The 25897-nt window shown below is 41.9% G+C and overlaps 1 protein-coding gene across 2 annotated transcripts; it reads right to left on the reverse strand.

Annotated features, from left to right (window-relative positions):
- Positions 1–275: 275 nt before the first annotated feature.
- On the reverse strand, positions 276–25388 carry zbtb37 (zinc finger and BTB domain containing 37). 2 transcript variants are annotated; one of them, XM_082509681.1, is made up of 4 exons: positions 25296–25388; positions 10175–11113; positions 9950–10049; positions 276–7805 (listed from the first exon to the last, which is right to left on the reverse strand). In XM_082509681.1, the coding sequence occupies exons 1-4, from the start codon at positions 25379–25381 to the stop codon at positions 7284–7286; spliced, it is 1647 nt and encodes a 548-aa protein (XP_082365807.1). In that variant the 5' UTR covers positions 25382–25388; the 3' UTR covers positions 276–7283. The 2 variants fall into 2 exon arrangements, with proteins under 2 accessions (XP_082365807.1, XP_082365808.1); XM_082509682.1 differs by lacking the exon at positions 25296–25388 and adding an exon at positions 17019–17387.
- Between the last annotated feature and the right edge of the window lie 509 nt (positions 25389–25897).

The raw sequence follows: 25897 nt of genomic DNA on the forward strand, positions 1-25897 counted from the left end.
CAATAACTTAAAATATTAAAGAGCAGAAAATCTTAACGCATTAAAATACTTTAATTCTGAGCGTTTTGCTGCAATAACAACAAACTTTTTTTTATTTTTATACATTTTTTTTATTTTTAGTAGTAGTAGGAGTAGTTGCAGTATTCAGTTTGAGGCACTTCTAAACATGTTCATGGAAAACAGGTGAGAGAGTAGTGCTGAATTCCAGATGTGTGTGTCACGTTCACACGCGCACGTTTGTGAATGCTGCTGGAGACAGAGGCGAGTCGGTGGCATTTGTCACTTAAAGTGCTTTATTTCCTTTGAAGGAGATGCAACCTGTGAGTGATCTAGTGGTCATAGTGAAAGTAAGCATCTTCACATTTATCTAAACTAACTGACCTTTGGCCTCACATCCCCCCACCCTCCCACACCCTCCACCAACATGATTTAGCAATAGACATGCAACATAAAAGATGTTCACATAAAACCTTTCAGGTTCATCTACTACAGAACTTAAGTACTTCCTCTTCAAGAAAAAAAAAGTACAGTATTAAAAGTTAATTTACTATCTAAAATTTGTTTACTTTGACTTATTTTCTGCATTGATATATTAGGATATACTCTGAGGAATCAACATTAAAGAGTTATTACGTGAATATAGTTAAATGATCAGATTCATGGTTAGGCATGTTGTTGTCAATGTTACTGGATATTCATGTGCTAAACACTGGATTTATCCAGGTAGGAAAAAGAAAATTTAGACTGCACCTATTACAAGAGAATTAAACTTTAGCATTCTGAATAAAGCAAATGAGCTGGAACCTTGACTGACTCAAAGACGTGAGGATCATGAGGAGGTTCTGCTGTTTTTCACAGTTTGAGGATGAAAGCGGATCAGGACATGAGAAATCACTGAGGAGGAAAAGTCTGATTTGGGCCGTCTGTGTTTAAAGCAAACGTAGCTGAAGTAACGGTGAACACTGCGATGAGCCTTAACATTTACTCATGTCTGACTCATTACTGCGTCGCTCGTGTTGTTGAGCATAATGACAGAGACTGTTTGTGACTCCAAGGGATTGGGCAAACAGCAGATACAGGCCAGTTTACTTCAAAAACTAACGAGTGAACAACATTTAAGAATGCTAGGCGAGGCCATTTCACCGAGGTTGGTTCAGTTGAGCACCTTCCCTCTTACAGTTCAGTGTTCGCTACACTTCACAACCCATTTTGGGTGAATTGAGACACATTTGCTTGCTTTACCAAGTGTTTCTTAATATTTTTGCGTATAACTATACAAGTCTGATGTACAACAGAATGATAATTTGAATATAGACTGAAATCTGTCGCATCTATTTCCACTGGACAGATTCATGAAGATTGGCTTGTTGTTGGTGCCTTATAGGCAAACTGTCAAAGCTGCATGTTTGAGCAGAGAAAGACTTGGTTGAGCGATTCTCTTATGATCAAGTTTGAAATGCAGTTGTTTCTGAATGCAGCTCTAAGCCAACTTTTCCTGCTGTAGATTTCTCAAGTAGGACCACACTGAACCAGAAGGGAGCAGCTTGTTACCAGCAATAACTTGAAATGATGTATTGCTCAGTGAAAACATGAAGTCTTCCCTGCTTTCCTTCAACTCAGGGCAAAGAGGAGGAAGCAGAAACAGAACGTGAAACACAAAAAAGAAGGCCAATCTGTTTGTTCCTGGATCTACGGTGGTTGGAAACCCCAAGTTAATGTCTTAATGCTGGAACAGGTCAACATGTGCAACTTGAATCTTTTGTTCTTTGTCAGAAATGTCTCTTTGAAGTACTTCTCATGATCACTGCTCTAAAAAAATTTCTATACATTGGATAATTCCTGATAAATGTAAAACACAAAGTGAACCAAAATGAACCAGACTTCTTATGAAACACATGAAGAAACGCTCAGGTCTTAAATCGTCTACATGATGTCGGTAATTGAATCAATAGAGGGGCTGAATCCTGACCTGTGCAGAAAATATTATTGAAGGTGAAAAAGTGTTTCGGGCTACGCTTTCTGGTACTGGACTTTATATATGATAAAACAAGTATATGCATCTGGGATTTTACGAAAATGGTGGCACACCCATTTCTTTTAGGTTTTTTTTTCTTTTGGGTGGGGTTTCTCAGAAATAAAAGGCATTTTTGTTGGTCAATGGCCAGAAACAGCAATACAATGCTGAAACAGTCTATCCTATGTCTAGTTGTTACCCTGAAAAGGCCCACTCTGCAGCAGGAAAGCCCTGTACCTGTGGATTTGTAATTCACGTTTAAACACAAGAAGAAATAGCAGGTAATTGCCAACGTCTTCTTTTTAGCCTTATATCAACAAAACTAAAGAGTTCCACACTTAAAAGTCCTCAACTGCTATAATACCTACTGAGTATGGATTACTGTTGGGTCTACCTCACAATATAAAGCGCCTTGAGGAGACTGTTGTTGCGATTCGGTGCTGTATAAACTGAATTGAAATTGAGACGAACATTATTTTGCTAACATAACATGTTAAGACTACAATAAAATGGATACATTTGACCTGAAAAAATTATGCAGGAAATAACACGAATACACAAATGTACTGTAAAGTCACGTGTTGGCTGCTGCTAGATGCGGGTTCAGGCAAATGACTTGAGCTGCTCTTTGTCATGTCACATACCTCCCAGCACGTTGCACTGTTTAATCTGTATAATCACGGCAGGTTTTAAAAAGTTTTTAATCAGCTCCTGATTTGAATGTGATGGAGCCATGTTGAAATACTAAATACCTTCCAAAAGTAATGTCCATTTAGGGGAATTTGTTCAAAGAATTTGATTATTAATTAGCAGCTAAAATCATTTGATTGTCACTTTATGGAACATGAAATATTCTATAAATGTGCTTTTCCCCGTTATTCTGTAGGGTACAATACACAGCACCTTGGGGTGACTGTTGAATGGAACTTAATTGAATAATGTTTGCTTAATTTTATGCAATATTTCCTGCACGAGTCATTGTATTCAGCCCCTTTTGGTTGCTTCTAAAAGTCGCGATTTCTCTCAAAACACCTGCTCAAAGTCACGTTCCAGCCCAACATAGCAGACAAAACTTAAACATCTGTTAGAGGCAAGATCACCACATACTTAAACACTGACCCAGACTGTGGGAGACATCCACACAGTCTGTGGAAAGAGGTCTTGAGGTCACCATGCTCATTTCTGTTTCATATTTCCCAGTCTTGGTTTTGCCGACCTCTACGGCGACTCATGAGGATGCCTTCCCTGCTGCTTTTTTTTTGTTTACAGGTAAGTTTTATTTCTGCAGCGTGCATACTGCACTGAGGTTTAGCTGTTAGCATACTGCTACGTGGGAAAGGTAAACATCCAATTCTTTGAATAAAAGAAAAGAGTTTGTATACCTGATATCCTGGTTAGCCTGAAGTGTGAGCCTAGCGGCAGTGGCTGCAGTGGCATCTGGGACAAAATCTCCAATCACTCGATTGAGGACAGAGCCGCTGGCTTCACTTGCATAAAAAAATTGACCATCCACTGAGAATCTGTTTCACAGCTCTGTAGAAGAAAACAGTAACAGTCCATCTGTGTGCTACCTGCCTACTCCTAGCTTGTTTACATTAATCATATTTAAAAAACAAAACAAAAACATCTTAGTAGTTTAAATACATTTGTCTTATAATGTGTGTAGATTTGTTATTGTTCTCTTGTTACAAAAACTTTGTGACCTTCTCGTTCTCCCTCATTGATAAGAGGTTTAGTTGTTTTGGCGTTTTGAGGGGCCCACACGGCCACGCCATCTTTCCTTTGGTTGCCAGATAGTCCGACCTGCTCCCACCCGCCAACAGGTCAACTCTGATCACAGGAGGCTTCTGAAGTTCAGCTCCATGGCCTGGCCACTACATCCATCTGGTCTATCAGGGTTTGGCTTGTCAATATCCAATCAACGTTCATCCAGATCAGAACCATCTATTGTCAGTGACGCATTACCTCTACTGCACTCCGTACACAAAAACGAAGCCAAGGTCGGGTAACGTGTGTTCTGTTTATACATTCAAATGTATATATTTTGTGGTCTACCTTTTTAGGTGAAGACTCCATTTCTGAATGTTTAGACATTTATCCTCAACAGTGTCTGAAATGTCACAGTTTCATGTCTGTGACATCAGGAGTGAAGGTGAGGTCATCTGTGGCAGTGCTGTGGTGCTCAACAAGTTACAGAAGGATTTTTGAACTCTCACAAAACTAATATTTTTAATAGGTTAAATAAGGCAAGCATATTAATGTATTATTTTATGATCTTTACTATCCGGTAAAAAACAAACAAACTTCAAGACATGTTGAGGAGGTAATTTAGCCATTTGAATCAGCTGTGTTGGATCAAGGACACATCTAAAACCTGCAGGACACCGGCCCTCGAGGCCTGGAGTTTCCCACCCCTGTTCTAAGGCGAGGTATTCCCAAAGGAGACCCGAAGAGATCATTTCCCTTTTCCTGACACTTTATGGTTTTGAATTTTGATTAGACTTCGGTGTGCTGACTATAATTGGAGTCACTTCAGCAGACCTTTCTACTGTGTCGGTGTCTTGAATGCCTGTGCTTCACCTGTTCTTCACTCTTAGTTTCAGTCTGATTTTTTTCCCTCAGGCTTGTTGGTAAGTGCAGTAGATTAAATGCGTCACTAACTGTCACACAAGATACTGATCGGGTCTTCCCAATATCTTGTTCTCCTCAAACAACAAGCTGTCTTCCATCACACCCGTTGTCAGAGCAAGAAAGTGTCCAAGAAAACTGAAGAAAAACAATAAATACATGTTTGTTTATAAAAATATCTGAGAAAAGTGACTGAGATCTCTGTGGGAGTGGAGCAGAGCGCTTCCTGGTGGTGCTGTGCTGCAGCTGTATTGCGTAGTGATGAGAGGTAATTGAGCTGTGTAGCTTATCTGAGGCTGGACCATGTCCAGTTTTCCTGCTGTGAGTTTGTTGGTGGTCAAGTGTGATCTAAAACCTGCTGTAGAAGCTGAGTTCAACTGCCACAGTAAAAACACTATTGTAAGGAAGTTCTATTCAATTCATGCGCCAAATTCATTAACCCAGTGTGACTGGAGTCCCCACAGACCTTTTTCCATCCATTTTGCCTGCATGAAGCGTGAGAATGCCTCTCAATATTCGTTCTACGACACATCCCGTGTACATCCAGAGAAGCGGAAGGCTGATGGAGCCGTCCGCATTCGATTCTCAGGGCCATACTTGTGCATACATACATACAAACTTGTGACTTTATCACAGGGTCACATGAAAGCATGTAATAGTTTTCATGTGACACAAATAAGTCACATGACCTATGTTGCATTCGAAGGCAATGGGATATACTACTGCATCTCCAAAAATTACAGTGAAAAAGTGATTATTTTGGCAATTTCATTCACAATGGTGATTTTCATATATTCTATATTAATTACACACAAAGTCAATATTTTCAAGCATTTTTGAAGTTTGCTTATAGCTCAAGAAAATTAGAAATGGAGTATTTCAAACTGTCCGAGATACTGCACTGAGGTCTTTATCATTTTAGAAAATTTCTATTCAAACCACAGTATCTGTCTCAGTACACAATCACAGTCATGGGGAAGACTGCTGACCTGACGGCTCTCCACATGACGATCATTAATATCCACCACAAGGAGGGTAAGCCACAGATGGTCACTGCTGAAAAGGCCGGCTGAGTGGAGAGTTTTTATATGTCAAAGGATAAACTTCCAGGAAGACGGCTGCATTAACAGAGTTCATGTTTCTATCTAGCGATGCCGGTGCAAATTTCCTTTGCCAACAGGACTGACCTGACTACAGCTCCACCACTACTACCACATGGTTGCCAACAACGCTATTACTCTACTTAATTGTCAAGCCAAATCACATGACCTAAACCCCACAGAGACTCTATGGAGTATTTTCGAGGAAGATGTGAAAACCTGATCCAAAAATCCACACGAAGTTGGCAGAGCAGCTTCAATAGGATCTTAGCAGAGCCACACTTTTTCTCCATATTCTATTTTTGTGAGATGCACTAATAGTTAAAAACTTTGTATACAGCAGTTCAAAACCCCAAAATACTCCCCAAAGAAAAATTTAGTTCACAGTGACGAAGGCAAATCTTCTCTCTTTTAAAATGCAGGTATTTGGGTTTTTGACTATTCTCGATCAAAAATAATAACATTAAACATTTGCAGATTTTTATCGGCCAAGTATATATTCATCTACACCTGCAAATTCTTCCATTGGGCACACACGGGTGGCTATGACTTAAGAGGTAGAGCAAGTCACCCTCTAAATGGAAGGTCGGTGGTTCGAGCCATGGCTGCTCTAATCTCCAATCCAAATATCCACGGGCAAGATATTAACCCCAAGTCGCTCAAATGTGTGTGACTGTTAGATAGAAAGCACACAGCAAAGTGTTTGTGTGAATTCGTGGATGAGGCAAGTCGTATAAAACGCTTTGAGTGCTCAGAGTAGAAAAGCGCTACATGAGAACCAGTCCACTTACATCGTCTTTCTACCGTCTCGCAATACATTTTACAATTTTTGATGGATGGTCATATTGTGAAACAGAAGATTGTGCCTGCAGTTTTTTGTGCTGTACAGTGAGGTATGTACGTAGTGTCAAAGTGTGTAGTGTAATAACTTTATCTATCCTGAATCGTGCCAAATGCAGGAAAATGGGGAAAGACCAGTAACTCCAATCACACTGGGATGCACCGTCAGCTAAATAGTTTTAAGTTTCTCATTGAACTTTTTTGTGCAACTATATCTTTTAACGCCATTATGGCACTTATAGAACGCATAAGATTATTATTACTACTACTATTATTATTATCATCATCATCCAACGGCTCCAGATTGTCTCAAGGCAAATATGAGGGATTTGAATTGTTTAACTGGCACTGAGTAGTTTGGCAAAGTCTCCACCAGACATACTGTTGTGATGCTGTATTGTGGACCAGTAATACCTGTAAATATAAAAGTAGAAATCTGTAACATAAACTAGACGGAGGCAAACGAGAACCACTGAACTTTGTGGCATATGAGGTTGTTGGAGTGTGTGGAATTTCTTCATTTTAGCTTAATCTGTTCGGTTTAGTAGGTGAAGGTAGATGCGGTTTAAAGCGGATAAATCTCATTTCAGACTCTGAGGGGTCCTTTGACTTCAGCGGGTTTAACATCCTGTTAGCTTTGGTTACAACAGGATCATGCTGCCCCACTCACCCCCCACCCCATGTTCCTTCCTTCACTGGGGTCAGTCTGGTCCTGTTGTAGAAACAGAGGCTTGGGGACCCTCTCCATATTGCCCTCCAGCACTATTACCTCCTCCACCTTCAGATTCCTCCTGACTAGGGGAGGCCTCATCACTGGGACCACCCCTGGATGTAACTGAAGCGGTGGTAGTCTCAGGAGAGGCGCTGTGGGCTTCCTGGGGTGCGCAGCCTGGGTGGTTCTTGCGGAAATGCTGGTTGAGGATGGCCTGGAAGGGGAAGCTCTTCCCACAAACGTGGCAGTGGAAAGGTTTGTTGCCAGTGTGCTTGCGGATATGGTACTCCAGCTGGTCTTTACGGGTGTACTTCTTCCCACAGATGCGGCAGACAAATGGTGTTATACCCATATGTAGGCGCATGTGACGGTCTAGGCTCCCTTTCTGGTTGAAGGATTTGCAGCAGTAGATGCAGGTGAGGCGTGGATTGTAGCGGAACCAGCGATCTCCTACCTGCTCCCTCAAGTAGTCCTCGTAACCGCCCATATCAAACGTTGTATGCTCCTCTCCCTGATGGGTAGAATGAAATGCAAAATTAAACGTTAACATAGTGGACACCATGACAGAATGAATCAAATAAGACTTTAGATCATTTTAGATAAACATGCCCTGAACAAAACTGTCCTCCTGCATCACACTCTGTTGTCGGTCAAATTTGCGTTACCTGAGTATGTTAATGTCCGTAAGAAACTGCCAACAGATTTCTCTTTTAAAAAAAGTGAAAACTTATTATTGTAGTGTCTTTATGTTACAACATAAAGCACCTTGAAACAACTGTTGTTATGATTTGGTGCTATATAAATAAAACTGAATTCAAACTATAATAGATTCCTTGGGACATCAATCATCTCGTCAACATAAAGACCAGATGTTGTTAGCAGTGCGTATGAGTACAATGAGGCCATACACACTACTAACCCACATTATGACGCAAGCCTGTGGTGATATTTTTTATCTTTCATTTTTAGTGAGTCGAGCCCTCAAAGGGTGGATCAGTTTTTCCATTTACACTGACAGTTGTATCTTTTATGATAACGTATATCAGTAAAGACTTTCAACTCAATTTAATTCAATATGTGATTTAAATGTACCCTGATTGTTTTGTATTACTGCACAATAAGGAGATTTTAAAAGTCCTTTAAAAGGTTAGATTCAGCAGGAAAGGTCCAATCAAAAGTTTAAGACCACTTGAAAAATGGCAAAAAAATAAATAAATCATATTTTGCATGGTTAGATCTCAACAAGGTTCCAAGTAGAGCTTCAACATGCAACAAGAAGAAATGGGAGAGAGACAAAGGGTTTCCAATGTTACTGGAATGGCAAGCAGATCCCACCTGAGATGTTTTCTGCGCGCCACAGTGGAGGGGGCACCATAACTGTCTGGGGTGCTTTTTCCTTAAATGGAACAATAGAGCTTCAGGAGGTGTAGGGGCATCAAACGGCCGCTGGCTATGTCCAGATGTTGCAGAAAGAATCCCTCATGACTGAGGGCTCTCGTCTGTGTGGTAACGACTGAGTTTTTCAACAGGACAATGCTACAGTACACAATACCCACAATGCAAGGGATTTTTTCCAGGAGAATAACATCACTCTGTTGGACCATCCTGCGTGTTCCCCTGATCTAAATCCAACTGAGAACCTTTGGAGATGGATGGCAGGGGAAGTTTACAAAAATGGACAACAGTTCCAGACAGTAGATGCCCTTTGTGCAGCCGTCTTCACCACTTGGAGAAATCTTCCCACTCACCTCATGGAAACGTTTGCATCAAGCATGCCGCAACAGATTTTTGAAGGGATCAACAATAACGGCGGAGCTACTCATTACTGAGTTCATGTTTGGAATGTTGATTTCTGTTTTAGGGGGTTTTCTGGTTTTTTGCAGTCTTAAACTTTTGATCAGCTGTAAAACAGCTCAGTAAAAACGACAATTTGTTAAAATTTGACCAAAACTGACTTTTTGCCATTTTTCAATGATGTACAAAATGATCACACATTACTTTAATTTTTGTTGTTATGGGATTCAGAAAAAAAACAGTGCTTTTCTTTAGGTTGTTGCATATCTACAGGAAGAGTCTAGTGATCCTTTATCATGACTAGGCTGGTAATCACTAAATAGACTCTGTATCTATTTAAGAACCACTTTGTAAGCCAGTAACCACGAGCCACTGGGTTTCCAGTTTCTTTGTAAATCATTACATATTACTATATAAGCTTAGTGAAGTTGTATTTAATAATTAAATAACACATACTAACAGGATGCATATAAATTTAAAAAAAGTATTTATTATTCACTTCATATATCTAAATTTCTTTACTGTGTTTCTCTGTGATTTATGTCCACCCTAGAAGAGTCCACATTGCTCTCACTTTCAGTGTGAACACCGCACTTCCTCATTTGGCCATGAGAGTAACAAAACATTCCCAATAAGGTGTCAAACGTAACATAAGAGAGCAAGAAAAGGTGAAAGAGAGTGACAGGGACAAATGTGACACATCTCCATATTGCTGACTCTTTCCTGGTAACTTCCTCCATGTTTCTTATCCATGGAAAAGAAACATGGTGTTTTAATAATTTCAGTTGTCTGTAAAAGAAGAAGAAAAAAAAAAAGGTTGGTCTCTACTGGTTTACTAACTATGACAGTTTGTGTTTGTACCTGTGAGTTTGGCTGTCGCAACTCATCTGCCCTGCTAGGAGACTCGCTCTTTGCTCTCTGACGTTCTGTGAGGACGACCACGCTGCCAGTGGGACTAAACCTGACATCAAAAATCAGTTAATTTAAAAGGAAAGGGGAACAAAACCCACACACAAATCATCATCATCATCAGGTGTCTGCAGACCAGTCAGTGAACCATGGAGGAATATCTTAGCTATGACTCACCTGTCTGTCTCGCTGAAGCTGGAGGATGGCTGGATACTACGGGCCCCCAGCGTTCCTACTGGTCCAGTCACCAGTGTACTGCGTCCTGATGTGTCAATCATCACCGTGGCCCCCTCTTCCACTGGCCCTCCCTCCTCCTGGTGCTCTTCTGTTCCAATCCATTCCTCCATCCTCTCTGTTTTTATCCTGATCCCATCCATGCTGCTCTCCTCAGCGCTGCCGGTCCGTTCTGGTTCACTGCTGGTCTCCACATACCACTGACCAGCTCGGTTGATGCGTAGTATCGGTTCTTTGCCTGCTCTTCCGCTGGTGGTCCCTGGCCCTTCTAGCCCGCTGTGCTCCACCGCTGGAACTGGGCTAAGTGGCTCTTCTGCTGGACTGACTGCTTCACATGGCTCTGCACCTCCCCGTGGGCCAAGCAGCCGCAGACCACTGTGACCCCCTCCTCGCACCACAGCCTCCAATGTCCTACTATTCCTGGAGCCCCGTGCCCCCTCCTCATCCCTGGACTCTTCGTCCAGGTCAGCCAGACTGATCTTAAGGTGGATACCCTCAAGAATTTGGGTGCAGCGGTCAATAATGTGCTGCATCTGCAGGAAGCTGGCAGCTGTCAGGTAGCTGATGATGTCTGCAAGCTGCAAGCAGAGACGGCCCGTGTAGCAAAAGGACAGCAGTTGCTCGAACACTGATGGATTACGGATCACTGTCAGTGACACAGTGCTCATCTGACTCAGAGACATGTGGTCCCGAAAGTATGGCGAGCTGGCTGCTAGTACGACCTTGTGTGCACGAAAGCTTTGGCCCTGAACATTGACCACAATGTCACAGAGACGGCCTTGAACACGCAGCTGGTTCAGGTGAGAAAGAACAGAGTTACTGAAGTCTGGGATGTCCAGCTGTATGCTGCCGGTACGCTCCATGCTGCAGCCTGCAGGGACACTGAAAACACAGCAACACATCAGTGCTGACCCACACCAGGACCTTTTTGCTTAAAACTGGCAAATGATTCCAGATTAATAATATGGGAGCTCCTTGTCATGCCAGTAACGTGGAAACCATCAAGGACACCCCGTTTTATTAATCTGATTCCAGATTAATAAAGCAGGATGTTTTTTTCATCAATCTTCAATGAAACAGTGACATTACTGATTGGGGGTGTTGTGACTAATGCTACCTTATCATGGAAAGCAAATCCGCAAAAAGCAAAAACAAGTTACAGCCATATGGAATTTGCAGTGCATAATTCAGTTCAAGTTCTTCCACTGTTATCTTTTTCAATGTCATGTGCCAAAGTAGTGCAAAGAAAGCAAGTAAACTCTGCCCCTACAGAGTCGATTATCTTGTTAATAGTGTTACACCCTTGTCTGCGTATAACTCAACATACTGTAGGTCCTCTAAAAAGAAAGCCTCAAATCAGAAGTACTAAACTCCCTGGTGTAACTCTCAAAGGCACACCTTAAAGTAAATAGCCCATAAGTTGGAGAGAAAATGGCAGAAATTTAGAAGATCAATGATTAGTCTGGAAAAAAAGTTTGCAGTTCTATAAAAAAAAGCCCCCATGTAAAGCTAGAACATCGGACTATTCATCACTGACTGACGAAAAGACGAACAGCCCAAGATTTCTCTTCAGCACTGTAGCCAGGCTGACAAAGGGCCAGAGCTCTGCTGAGCCAAGAATCGCTTTAACCTTAACTTGTAATGACTTTGTGAATTTCTTGACAAATAAAATTTTTACCATTATAAATCAATAATAACCATGTCATAGATGTATTACTATTTACAGCTACTTTCATTGATATTCAATTAGACTTTTTTCCTCTCCAATTAATTTCTCTGAGGTAACTTCAACAATCACTTCCTCCAAAGTGTCGATTACGCCCCATTCTAACAAGACTGCTCAAAGAAGTTCTTCCATTAATGCTTTGGTAATGTCTCTGTGGAAACTCTGGGTTAACTTATCGAATTCATAACCAGCTTTGTGTAACCTGATCACCAACCGATGTTAGGGTAAGTGAATCCAGAAAATGGAAATATACCCTGGATATGTTACACTCACTTTGTAGTAGAGCGCACAGACCCCATCATCCTGCCCAGTGAATACTTCAAAGTAGGGACTTAGCCGACTAATTGCTGATGTCTTCTCACTGGTCGATACAGATTAGTCATTTAATCCAATTGTTAAAATGTTAATTACCCAATGAAGGTAAATTATTGTGTCCTAAATGTTTGCACCCATCTGTCACCAGTTGGCGCATTGTTGTGGAGAAATACCATAAATCTGTTAATCTTGGTCTCATCTTTTGTGAATGATAGTAGATACAAGTGGCGGACAAGGGCTTTCTCCGAAAGGTAGATGGGCTTTCCCTTAGCGATAGAGTGAGGAGTTCAGTCAATCAGGAGAGGTTCATAGTGTCGAGGTGCTGCACGTTTAAGGCATGATTCATTATTGAAGAATATAAATGTTATAAGAGTTTGACATTTTCAATTAAACGGTTCTCAAATCTACCTTAATACGCGAGTATTTCTTAGTTTTAGGCTAATGGGTTAGTCTAATTTTCTTCCACCATTAGTGGACTATTAAATCAGTCGCCAGGAACATCCCTACTTGAAATCCTTCTACTTGCCGAGAACCATCATCTCTCAGAACCTAAACCTCAGCTCCTCCTCCCTCTACCCATCCCTTGTGTTGTTCTTCTTGAATTTGGTCTCCAGCTTCCTCCCGTACGAGCTCTTGCATATCCTTAGCTTCACCCTTAGATCGTGCGGCACTCTCCTCAGCTCTTTTGTTCCTGGACCTTTTCGTCTCTTTGTTCTTTCAGGTTACTACTGATCAAAGGCTTATTGTTCACAAAGCATACAGTGCTGGCTGGTCTGATGGTGTGTTCACAAAATTGGACATATTCTATTCTTTAGCCAGTCAAACTTTTAAAACCCATCTTCCTATGCCTCCACAGCCTCATCCATCCACCTTCTGACAACTCCCATAGACACAGGTTTAATTTACAGTGGGGCAAAAAAGTATTTAGTCAGCCACCGATTGTGCAAGTTCCCCCACTTAAAATGATGACAGAGGTCAGTAATTTGCACCACAGGTACACTTCAACTGTGAGAGACAGAATGTGAAAAAAAAAATCCATGAATCCACATGGTAGGATTTGTAAAGAATTTATTCGTAAATCAGGGTGGAAAATAAGTATTTGGTCACCTCAAACAAGGAAAATCTCTGGCTCTCACAGACCTGTAACGTCTTCTGTAAGAAGCTTTTCTGTCCCCCACTCGTTACCTGTATGAATGGCACCTGTTTGAACTCATCATCTGTATAAAAGACACCTGTCCACAGCCTCAAACAGTCAGACTCCAAACTCCGCCATGGCCAAGACCAAAGAGCTTTCGAAGGACACCAGGAAAAGTATTGTAGACCTGCACCAGACTGGGAAGAGTGAATCTACAATAGGCAAGCAGCTTGGTGTGAAAAAATCAACTGTGGGAGCAATCATCAGAAAATGGAAGACATACAAGACCACTGATAATCTCCCTCGATCTGGGGCTCCACGCAAGATCTCATCCCGTGGGGTCAAAATGATCATGAGAACGGTGAGCAAAGATCCCAGAACCACACGGGGGGACCTGGTGAATGACCTGCAGAGAGCTGGGACCAAAGTAACAAAGGTCACCATCAGTAACACACTACAACGGCAGGGAATCAAATCCCGCAGTGCCAGACGTGTTCCGCTGCTGAAGCCAGTGCATGTCCAGGCCCGTCTGAAGTTTGCCAGAGAGCACATGGATGATACAGCAGAGGATTGGGAGAATGTCATGTGGTCAGATGAAACCAAAGTATATCTTTTTGGTATAAACTCAACTCGTCGTGTTTGGAGGAAGAAGAATACTGAGTTGCATCCCAAGAACACCATACCAACTGTGAAGCATGGGGGTGGAAACATCATGCTATGGGCCTGTTTTTCTGCCAAGGGGACAGGACGACTGATCCGTGTTAAGGACAGAATGAATGGGGCCATGCATCGTGAGATTTTGAGCCAAAACCTCCTTCCATCAGTGAGAACTTTGAAGATGAAACGAGGCTGGGTCTTCCAACATGACAACGATCCAAGACACACCGCCCGGGCAACAAAGGAGTGGCTCCGTAAGAAGCATTTGAAAGTCCTGGAGTGGCCTAGCCAGTCTCCAGACCTCAACCCCATAGAAAATCTGTGGCGGGAGTTGAAAGTCCGTGTTGCTCGGCGACAGCCCCAAAACATCACTGCTCTCGAGAAGATCTGCATGGAGGAATGGGCCAAAATACCAGCTACTGTGTGTGCAAACCTGGTAAAGACCTATAGTAAACGTTTGACCTCTGTTATTGCCAACAAAGGTTATGTTACAAAGTATTGAGTTGTATTTTTGTTATTGACCAAATACTTATTTTCCACCCTAATTTACGAATAAATTCTTTACAAATCCTACCATGTGGATTCATGGATTTTTCTTTCACATTCTGTCTCTCACAGTTGAAGTGTACCTCTGGTGCAAATTACTGACCTCTGTCATCATTTTAGGTGGGGGAACTTGCACAATCGATGGCTGACTAAATACTTTTTTGCCCCACTGTAAAAACAGGAACATACTATGGTGTCAGTAGGACTAGATTATAGTCACCAGGCACTGCATCTATTAACGGCATTCTGCTTCGTATTTGCTATTCCCAAAGATTTCTATTTCACGATTCTCTGAGTGCCAAGTCTCTCACTTTTGTCTCTGAGCAGTCTTGTGTTTGTCTTTGCCTAGTATGCCCGTGGCTACCTAATGGTCAGGGAAGGGTTTAATCAGATACAGCCAGAAGTAATGGAAACAGCAGAGTTCCTCCAGCAAGTCTAATCTATGACGATTCCAATTCATCAGATGATTTTCAATCTTCATGAGGATAATGACATGCTGATTGGACAAAACTGATTTTATTCATGAGCAGCAGAATAAGAACCCTCTGGTTTATTTTATGGTGCACTGGAGTGTTGTCTGCTGAATCAGGTCCGGAGTTTAAAGTCAGAGTTCTTAGTGTCATCAAGAGGTCTCTTTTTACCATGGCAACTTCTGCTGAACACAAAACCTGGTTATGAGCAGGTTATGTTCCAACTTTCGATTTAAAATCAGCCGGGCCCTCCACAGTTTTATTCTTTTACTTACAGCATCTTTTCAGCGATTCTCTGTTGGAGAGTAGGGAATAGCCATGCCTTACTAACATCATCAAATGAAGCCCAACTGTGAAGTTACAGCAGCACAAACGGTCACTGGAATCTGAATGCATTCAGTTAGTGATGTGCAAACGTATACATGTTTAGTGGTTTTTACGCTGCTGGAATTACAGCCAACAGGGCTAAGGCTAAAAAAGTCATCATCTACATTTGTAGGCCAATACTTTCCAATTAGTAAGATTAATTTTGCTCTGATCTGGTGATAAACTAAAGTGATTTCCATGTCTCCTGTACAATAGGCGATGGAGGAGCGTCAGACGTGAACACACTAACATTCAATGTTTCAGAGCTCTAATGTGCAGCTGTCAACAAAAACACATGGCAAGTTTTAGTTCACAAAATTAACAGTCCTCCTAAACATTTCTCTCTTATTTGCAGCACCAGTGTTGCAGCTCATTGTTATATATTTTAATATATTTCTTGTAACCTTTATTACCTGTTTGTCTGCTGATGAAACCTATTGCAATAAGCAATGCTCAGCTGCTGAGGAAGAAGAGTCAAAAGATACATTTTCTTTTCCCTGTTTTCTGTGAGCATGCACAGAGCCTGGACCTGAAAGCCCTGGATAACAAAGGATGCTGATAACCATTATCGCTGGCTGGGCTTTTAGGTTTTGTTAGTCGAGCTAATGCAGAGAAAGAAAGAAGGCTTGGCTGTGTTAAACTGCCCCGTAGCACTCAGTTAACTATCGAGTTATCCCATCAAAGTTTTCTCATGTTAGTTATACTTACACATATTACACTAATCAACAATTACTATTCACTAAATAACTGCAGTTTTTCTCGGTTTCCTGTCACATTCAGTGATGCTGTGTTTTGTAGGTATGAAGGGCCATAGACAAACATGCTCGTAGGTACAGACACGTGAAAGGCCTACCTCTACCACACAGGGGACCCAGATCCTTGGTGGCTGCTTTGTGTTTTTGTATAGTGTTGTGTCTGCATGGTTGTTATTGCATGTCTGTGTGGTTTTAAGTTTGGGTTTGAGGTTCATCCTCCGTCTGTAGTTTTGCCTCTCTGGAGTTGTTTTGCAGTCATTCTTCATATTTCTTTTTTTTTGGAAAATGAGTTTTGTTTGTACAGGATGTTCAGTTTGGTGTGACCCCGCTGTTCAGCACTTTCTGTGATCAGGAGCACTTTCAGTAAGAAGTCTATTTACGCCACCTCCTCAATAGAAACTCAAGTACTCTATCTGCTGCCAGGCTTTGCATAAAGCAGCTTCACACACTTTTAATTTGTATGAATCTGTACAGTGTGTTGACACTCATTGCACTGGCTCATTGCGATGTGCAGGGAAAATTTAGACCAGGCGCCAAAATCACACAAAGTGTGCTTCAGTCAGGGTCATGTTGCACCACAGTCCCACCCAAACCTGCCTGTACAAAAGGCTGACAGACACCAAGGACCTCAAGTTACATCAAGACCTGATTAACCGATCAAAATGGAGGAGTCGCGTTGAAATGACAGGTCACAGGGTAGATCACCTGTACTCTGATCAGGTCCAGCCTGCTCACAGGACAACTACCAAACCGATGCGAGTCGCTGTGTCTCGGGGGGGGGGCAGGTGAACCTCCAGGTGTGCAGCCGGATTCTCACCTGAGGGGGAGGGAGCAGTGAAAAATGCTCTGGTCTGCTTTCGGGTTGCCGATACTTCAGTTCTGCAGCTTGCTGAGCATCATTAACGGACGGGAGATGACAGCAGCTCGGCTCGGCTCGGCCTGACAGGCTGCAGCTCCACCCGCGGCTCCTCCAGGCTCCGAGGCTCCGAGGCTCCAGCGGCGGTAGCGAGCTGTTCAAGACCCCGGAACGACAGCTGAGCGCGGGCTCCGGTCCGTCAGCAGGCGCTCTGCTGCCATTCCACTGTACCTGCGAGCTGGTTCAGGATCGGCTCAGTGACGGCGGACAGCCCAGACTTCACAGCCTCCTTTTCACGGCAGAAGGGCCGAGACTGCAGGAAGGAAGGAAAGGGGGAAGAAAAAGCGCGCGGCGCGATGGGAAATGTAGTCCTAGCAGGGCAGAGCGCTGTTTTCAGCACAGCCTAAACACTACGGTTCCCTGCGTGCATTCGCCCAGAGACCATCTCCTGGTATTTGGAGTTTGACTTCAGCAGACCTAAAGTAAAACAACCGGACATCCTCACAGCTGGATTCAGAAAAGCTGTTTCTCCTTTCATAAGATATGAAACTTCATAAACCCCGGCATGTGGCAAAAAGCCTTTTAGGTATTCAAAGTTCTACATTTGTACATTTCAACAACTTTTTCAGACACGGGAAGTCAAATGTACAACTTATAAACACCAGATCATTATAATGAAAATGTATTATGGCAAGGTATGAAGACTCGAAAGTTATTTTTACATTTTTGTTGACACCCGTAGTGAGTCTACAATAATATAATAATAATAAATAATATAATATTCATCCCTGCATGCAGGAATTAAAGGAGAACAAAAAGCACAGATAATGGGCCACAGATTTAAGAAAAGCTAACCTACAGAAATTGGTTTTTTTGAAACGAACCACAGATTTAGCACACCTGATGGCTGATGAAGGTAGTTTTGACGTTTGGCCATTACAAAGTGAAAGCGCGATCTCCTGTGGTTTCAAAATAAGAGTGTGGAGCAGTTAAGGGGGGCACAAGGGGCAGCGGTGCCCTGGTTAAAGCCAAGTATCAATGGTACAAAAATGTCTGATTTCTGAGAGGTAAAAAGGTAATATACTGGTAAAGGACCTGAAGCTAAGAAGGGAAATAACTGCTGAACTGTCAGGCTTTGGCAGTTTCACAGAGCACATAAATTATATGATTAATTCTGGATTTAGAAATTTGGTTTAAAAAAAATAAGACTATTAATTTTGTGCCCATTATTACAGTGATAGGTTAAACTGTAGTATCAGTAAAATATGAGGTTGGTGAGCGATCATAACCAGGTCATTTTATCTTTATTTTTGGCTTAATAATTGAGAAAATGGGCAATGAGAATGACTGAGCATAAGGAATGGGAGGAGCAGGTGTGAACATAGGAGGGCAAAGCAGAGTACTCAGTTAGTGAAACCTGTAAGTGGAACTGGTAGATAAAACAGAACCCACCACTATCTGGAAAAGAGGAAAAGGCAGGATCTAAACAGTCAGTCAGATGTAGCAGACTGGACAGTCTGGCTGTAGAACCAGGCTGAGCACCGGACAAATGTGCTGGAGGACCTGGTCGCTCAGTCTGGCTCATCGCCGACACCCCTCTACTAACCCCTGCCCTGGCAGTGACACTCCATCGGATGGGGGAAGAGGTCGACCCCTAGCCATTCCAATCCAGTTGAAGAATGGGTCCTGAGGTTGCTGCCATTATTATCAGAGGAGGACCTCAGCCTCCCTGCAGCAGCAACCATGTCATTCAGTTCATTTCAATTAAATTTTATGTATATAGGGCCAAATCACAACAACAGTTGCATCAAGGTGCTTTATATTGTAAGGTAAAGACCCTGCAATAATACAAAGAGAACAGGGAAAACCCCAACAATCATATGACTGCCTATGAGCAAGAGCTTTGGCGACAGTGTGAAGGAAAAAGTCCTTTTTAACAGGAAGAAACCTCGAGCCATGACAGGTTGGAGTGAGGGGAGAAAGACTTATAATAATAACAAATAATTAAATGCACTCACATAGTGAGTGTAAAAGGTGATGGCCCTGATGTAGGGTGAACAATGTTGGACAGGCTGGGCCTCTCCATGGAGGACCATCACTGCCTCTTCAGGGAGGGGCAGATGGGACCAGAAGACTGACCCTTCTTCTATGGCTTGCACCCTGGCCCTGAGGAAGAGAAGGCCGACTGCTGAGCATCCGCATTGCGGGCTGCAGCCGCCAGCATCGATCAACACCTAAACATGAGATTCAATATGTTCTGGACCTGAGAGCAAAGCTGCACACATTGAGCAGATTATATCAGGAGGAAATGTTAGCAGCACCTGTACAATAGAGTCACTAGGCTCAGGCAATTTTCACTGAGAGACATAGTACTTGTATTACTTCCTTCTTCTAGCTCAAAGTTATTCGCCAAGTGGCAAGGACACTTTGTGCGATGATTTTTTGGACAGGGGAGGAGTCACAGAGATATTTCACCTCAACCTGACAAAAGCATGGAGAGAGGCTGAAGGCCAGAGGTGTTCAGGACCCTACAGGTTACCTGAACATAAGAGAAAAATTGTACAGAAGGAATTGGCTGAAATGCTAAAAATATAGTAATATTAATTAAACTAATGTTATAAATATTATAAGAGTCAGACAGTGCGTGGTGTAGCCCAATAGATTTTGTGGTAAAGAAAGATGCGTCTATACGGTTTTGTGTTGACTACTGCAAGGTGAATGAAGTCTCAGAGTTTGACACTTATTACATGCCCCAGGTTGATGAGCTCCTGGACTGGATAGGCTGGTTTTTTCACAGTACTGGATTTAACTCATTAAAACCCGATGGGAGTGCTGGCTTTGTATGTCAAATTATCGTGACTCTTGAACCACTGGCACAATTTAAAAAAATTCCAATTGCTCCTGAAGGCATCAACTCCATCCTTTTTCAGTGATGTTAGGGTCATTACAGTAATCCTAGGCGGGGTGCAACATCCAAATATCTGCAAATAAAACAAGACAACACAGCAAACAGCAAAAACAAAACAAAACAAAAACAACTTAAAACAGACAAATGCCTGATAAAATGTCCGTTTTCTCCTTTCATCACACTCACTCTCTCTTCTCTCAAGTGACCTTTGCCTTCGTTGGGCTGCTGCGAGACTTGAATTTACCGTAATGACCCTAATATCACAGAAAAGCGTAGAGCTGGTGCTTTCAGGAACCGCTGGAATCTTTTCAACTGAGCAAATGGTTCAGAAGTTACAGGAGTTACAGATGTTGAAAACAAACGTCACAAAAACCATTCTGGCGCTAGTGATAAGATGGATAACCAAAGGCTACTGGCAGAAAAAAAGGGAAAAATGGCCTTCTCCACTCTGTCCCACATAGCAAAATTGGTATGGCCCGGATCTGGCCCACACAATGTGCTTACACATGGCCCACTTACCGCAAAGAATGACGGCCTTTTGGTGGCCCAGATCAGGTTTGCCAGAGGTGGGCCAGCGCAAGGTCAGTTGCAGACACACTGGTGGTCCTGTACTGGCCCAGAACAGTTTCAGCTGTGGCTCCAGATGTCAGTCTAATGTGTACCTTAATCAAGCCATGTAATAACAACATGTACCATATTTAGCACAGATTAAAAATGTCTCAACAAAGGTAATGCAGCAACTTTATTTTGAATTGAATAATTTTGATAATTTATAATTAACAATATATCAATTAATACTGCTGCTGGAACTGTTCGGACAGTGAATGGACTGATTCTTATATAACGGCGTTTCTACTCTCAAAGCAACATCAACAGTCGCCCAATCACTTTCTCTAAACTGAGTGCTGAGTACTACGTTCAGACACATTCACACTCCAATGATGCATTGGAGAGCAGTTTGGGTTAGTATCGTGCCCAAGGATACTTGACATGCAGACTGGAAGAGCCAGGAATCAAACCACTAACAAACACAAACATGAGTAAACTCTCACAAATAAGTGTACACTCACTAACCTGTCAAACCTGCATTTGAAACTGTGATGGCCAAACCCATGGCCACACTCTAAAGTCGGTAACTTTTGTATTTTCATTCATTTGAACATAGTAATACATTTTAGTTGCCAATAACTTCATTGATTGGTTTGGATACATTTGTTCTATTTGTAAGCGCGCACATTTAGTTTATTTATGTATTCATACTACTTAATTTCTTTGCTTTCTGACTAACTTTTGTCTTTTTATTTCTTACCTGCCATCATCCCTGGGAGTTGCTGGACAAAAGATGGTAGCCAGGGTTTGAAACCATTAAATATGAAGGAAGATAATTGGACCACACCACCACTTCCTGCTGAAGGGGGAATGTGTGTTTTCTTTACCTTAAAAACAAAGTATTTGTATTTAATTAAATATTTGAGTTTAGGGTTTAATGGGGTTTTTTGATTTTCTTCTTTAGTGTTTAGTTTATTAACAAACTAGATTGTACTGCATTGTTGTGATTTATGATTGTGTTTTGTTTGTTACCCCTCATGTGTCACAATGGTCTGATCAGCCATTATATATACCCTAGTATGTCATTTCAGTTTTAGGGCAATTATGTATGTTTGGGCAGTCATTTGGTTGGTTAAGGTTGCAGTCTTTGCCTAAGTTCAGCTTTGTTTCTTTGACCTCTTTTATGAGCTCAACATTTGTTAGTCTTGTAAATATAATTTTGTGGGGGTTAAATAAATGGAAACTATGTTTTTCTAATAATTCCTAGGCTCCTCCTGTTTTTCAACTCGGTCCATCACAGAAACATTGGCTACCATAGCAGTATAGTATTGCAACATGGTATTTGGGTCTTCTAACTAAAATAGGAACATAAAAAGTGCCATCATTGCCACACCTGGACGGCATACACCCTGCCATGACACCAGTCAGTCAGACGTGCCAGCTTGATGCCGGATCCAGGCCAGACCTGTTTTCTATGAGCCTGGGCCACATAAACCAAACCATAATCAGGCCAGATGTGGTATGCCATCACATAAATAATAATGGATTGGATTTATATAGCGCTTTTCAAGGCACCCAAAGCACTTTACAATGCCACTATTCATTCACTCTCGCATTCACACACTGGTGGAGGCAGCTACGGTTGTAGCCACAGCTGCCCTGGGGCAGACTGACAGAGGCGAGGCTGCCATATCGCGCCATCGGCCCCTCTGGCCACCACCAGTAGGGTAAAGTGTCTTGCCCAAGGACACAGCGACCGAGAGCCAGGACAGAGAGCCCGGGGATCGAACCAGCGACCTTGCGGTTACATATACGCTTCCCAACCCCCTGAGCCACGGTCGCCCCAAATAGAGCCATCTACACCAGGGCTGACCCATATCTGGATGACATAGCAGTTACCATGCCAGAAGTCAGCCAGCAGTGTCGGTTTGACACCTTATCTGGGCCAGACCTGTCTGCTATGTGGGGTATGGTTTGTAGCAGTCTGTGACACTTCAGTTCAGCATGTCTAGAGCCAGCCACTTTCCAGGGCCTCTTGGACTGGGTGCTGGGTCTGCATGCTCCATATGCTGATGGCTATCTGAAGGGCATGATCATCCATAGGTAACGACTCTTCTGTGGCAGGTGTAGTTTGTGCCTCAGCTGCAGGTGATTGGTGGAGCAGTGATTCAGGGTGTGGTGTCAGGGGAGGCTGACCTACAAAGCTGACCTCCATCATCTGATCATGCCTTCCCTTTCGAGTAGGACCCTAGAGCCTAGTGGGAGAGCAGTGTAGTGTGCAGCTGGAAAGCTGCATGAGCAGAAAAATGCCTGTGTGTTGGGTCCTTCTTATCAGACTTTCAAATACAAACATACAAACAAATGAAACCATAGATGTCCATAAATTTAACTATGCATAATAATGTGAAATGACACAGGGAAAAAGTATTGAACACATAAAGATATGGAGGTGCAAAACGGCATATAGTCTTCATAATCAGGATACGATGGGAAAACCAGATTAAGGCTTTGTGTTCTTATGCAAGAGAAGAATGTGAGCTACATTGTGTTTAGAGAGGAGAATTTTGTGACAGGGTATCAGGCAGAGTCTCTGCTTATTTGCCTTCATGTAGGGGTGGTTGGCCCCTTGAGTGCTTTCAGCCCCCCACGCACATCCAGTACCCACCATGTAGTTCATGTATTTGGACATGAGAGGTCACAAAAAATTTGTTTTGTCTTTTAGTTCTTCTGCTTCTTCTTCTTCTTCTTCTTCTTTGTTTTTGGAAATAAAGGGAGATTCAACTGAATATAATAAGCAACATATTTTCCTCTGACGACAGATGAATTCATTCAAAGTCATCTGACCTTGCTAAGATTCAAAATTACTGTCAGAAGTGATGAATGATGTAACAGATAACAGAAATACCCCCCTCCCCTTTTAATCATCTTAAAGCATCCAGACAATAAAACTTTCTGACTTTGATCTGGTGAGTTAAATAGTGCAAGGGTTTGATACTCACCCACTAAACACTGGACATTGGATAGTGCAGATATTGTCTATATTGGGTCAGTCAGTCCTTGATTCTGGACATGACTAACTATCAGCAAAATGACATGCAACTTATGGTTCTGTGTTTAACAATTACAACACAGTTAATACCATTTCTCTCATTCAGAATCGTGTATAATGACGGCCCGCAGACACATTTCTTATCTTTTCACGTTCCTGCAGCCACACACAGACACTAATCTTCCGCGGTCTATGAATCAGGTCTACGCAAACAAAATCAAGACATTAGAACAGACGTTTTCGTCACTTAAACTGCATTTCTCATTCATAATATTAATTCAAACTATACTTTGATTATATATTTTATTAAGAATAGAAATGATTTACTATTAGCAAAAGCACATTTAGATAAACTCTGTTTAGCACTCTGTATCGCTTTAAACATAAAAGGCTGGATGTTAAGTCTTTTTACCTTTTCTCAGATGTAATGAGAGGTAACCCGCATAGCAGACAGGTCTGTGCCAATCTGGTGTCAAGCCGGCACTGCTGGCTGACTGCTGGCATGGTAAGTGGTATGTCATCCAGATATGGGTCAGGCCTGCCATAGATGGCAGTGTTTATGTGATGGCATGCCACATCTGGCCCGATTGTGGTTTGGTTTATGTGGCCCAGGCTCACAGAAAACAGGTCTGGCCCAGATCCGGCATCATACTGGCACTGCTGACTGACTGGTGTCATGGCAGGGTGTATGTCAGCCAGATGTTGGCCAGGTGTGGCAATGATGGCATTTATGTTCCTATTCTCCTATTTTAGTTAGAAGACCCAAATACCATGTGAGTGATGTAATGAGGGTTACACTCAGAGAATTACTTACATTTGGATGTAGAAAAGATGAATGAAGTCACAATTTAAAATGAAAGGTTTTTCAGATAGTGGTTGTAATTTTTAATCAGGGTTAGTGTTATAAGGCCTACATCTGCTTTAAATAGTTTTAGACTTATTCTTGAAAGAATTAATGATAGCTTATCACTGAAATAGGTCTGGCTTCAAAAAGTGTTTTTCTGCTTAAGAAATATTAACATGTTTTAGTTTCTGGGCCATTAACCTTTTTAGGTTCAATAATACTGTCAAATTTCTATAGATGTGCTAACATGATGATGAAATGTGATGGTTTGTGGTTCCATGGTGGAGGTAAAACTTCTTTTTTTAGAGACTAGCAAAGCACTTCCTCAATATCATTCCAGCCCATAATATACCCTAATCTTAGATGTTTGTGAAACCTTATTTGGCCCATTGCCAGGTGATTGAGGAAATAAATGCTTTGTAATGTTCTGTGTCATGATTGCTTTTATGAATGAAAAATAACATTAAGTGTTGACCTAACAGACTTCCGATCAGTCTGGATTAGATGCAGGGCATCAGCTGACCATCGACTGGGCCTCATTCAGAGGAAAAGGTTTTAGTTATATTTATCTCTCCCTGTGGGCTCACAGAGACAACCCCCTTCTTAGAAGTCAGGGATCAGCAGCTGGGATAGTCAGTGAATCTCATTAACAATGACACTCTGAAGCAAAAGACAAGCTGAGAACCACACTATACATCAAGTGTAATTGATTTTTATCCGTCTCTCTACCTCCCTTTCTCTCTTTCTCTCTGTCTAGAAAGACAGAGAGAAAGGGATCGAAAATCTATCAATCCATCTTTTGCATATATATATATATATATATTTTTTTTTTATGTATATACATACACACATATATAGCACTTCAGTTACCACTGGCACCCATGTTACCTGTTATCTTCTCGTCTCGAGCTCTTGTCTGAGGCCTTGGTACTTCTCCAGCTTCTCGTCTTCCTTCTTCCTGATGTTGCTGTCATTCGGTATCACTACGTCTACCACTACGGCTATCTTCCTCTGCTTGTCCGCCACTACGTGCATGTAGTAGTAATAGTAGTTGATGTAGTTCTGCTTTTTCTTAAAGTGATATTACAAGATAAAAGCAGCAAATTTGTGGGACCTGTTTGTTCAGCTGGTTTGGTAAAGTGGTTAATTTATTTATTAGTGGAAGCTTGTTAGGGGCTGTCTGACATTATTATTTATGTACTTTTTTCTCCTGTTTTGAGGCCACCCAAGGACTTCAGGCGATATATCTTTGGTTTCAATCTTGAGAATAGTGTTTGTGTACTTTCTATTAACAGTTGGAGGGTTTTGTGGTCTAGGAGACCCTGGTGTTAATTTGCTTCCCTTTTCTTCTCCTATTCATTTTCATTGTGTAAGTTAATTTTAAATAGTTAATTGTAAAATTGAAAAAGTTTTTTAATAATAATAATAATAATAAAATTTAAAAAAACCTTTTGACACAATGGCTAATTTGTTTGGAGGCTAAGTCTATG

This window comes from Aulonocara stuartgranti (genome assembly GCF_965226115.1).
Source record: "Aulonocara stuartgranti genome assembly, chromosome: 17".
Lineage (NCBI taxonomy): Eukaryota > Metazoa > Chordata > Actinopteri > Cichliformes > Cichlidae > Aulonocara > Aulonocara stuartgranti.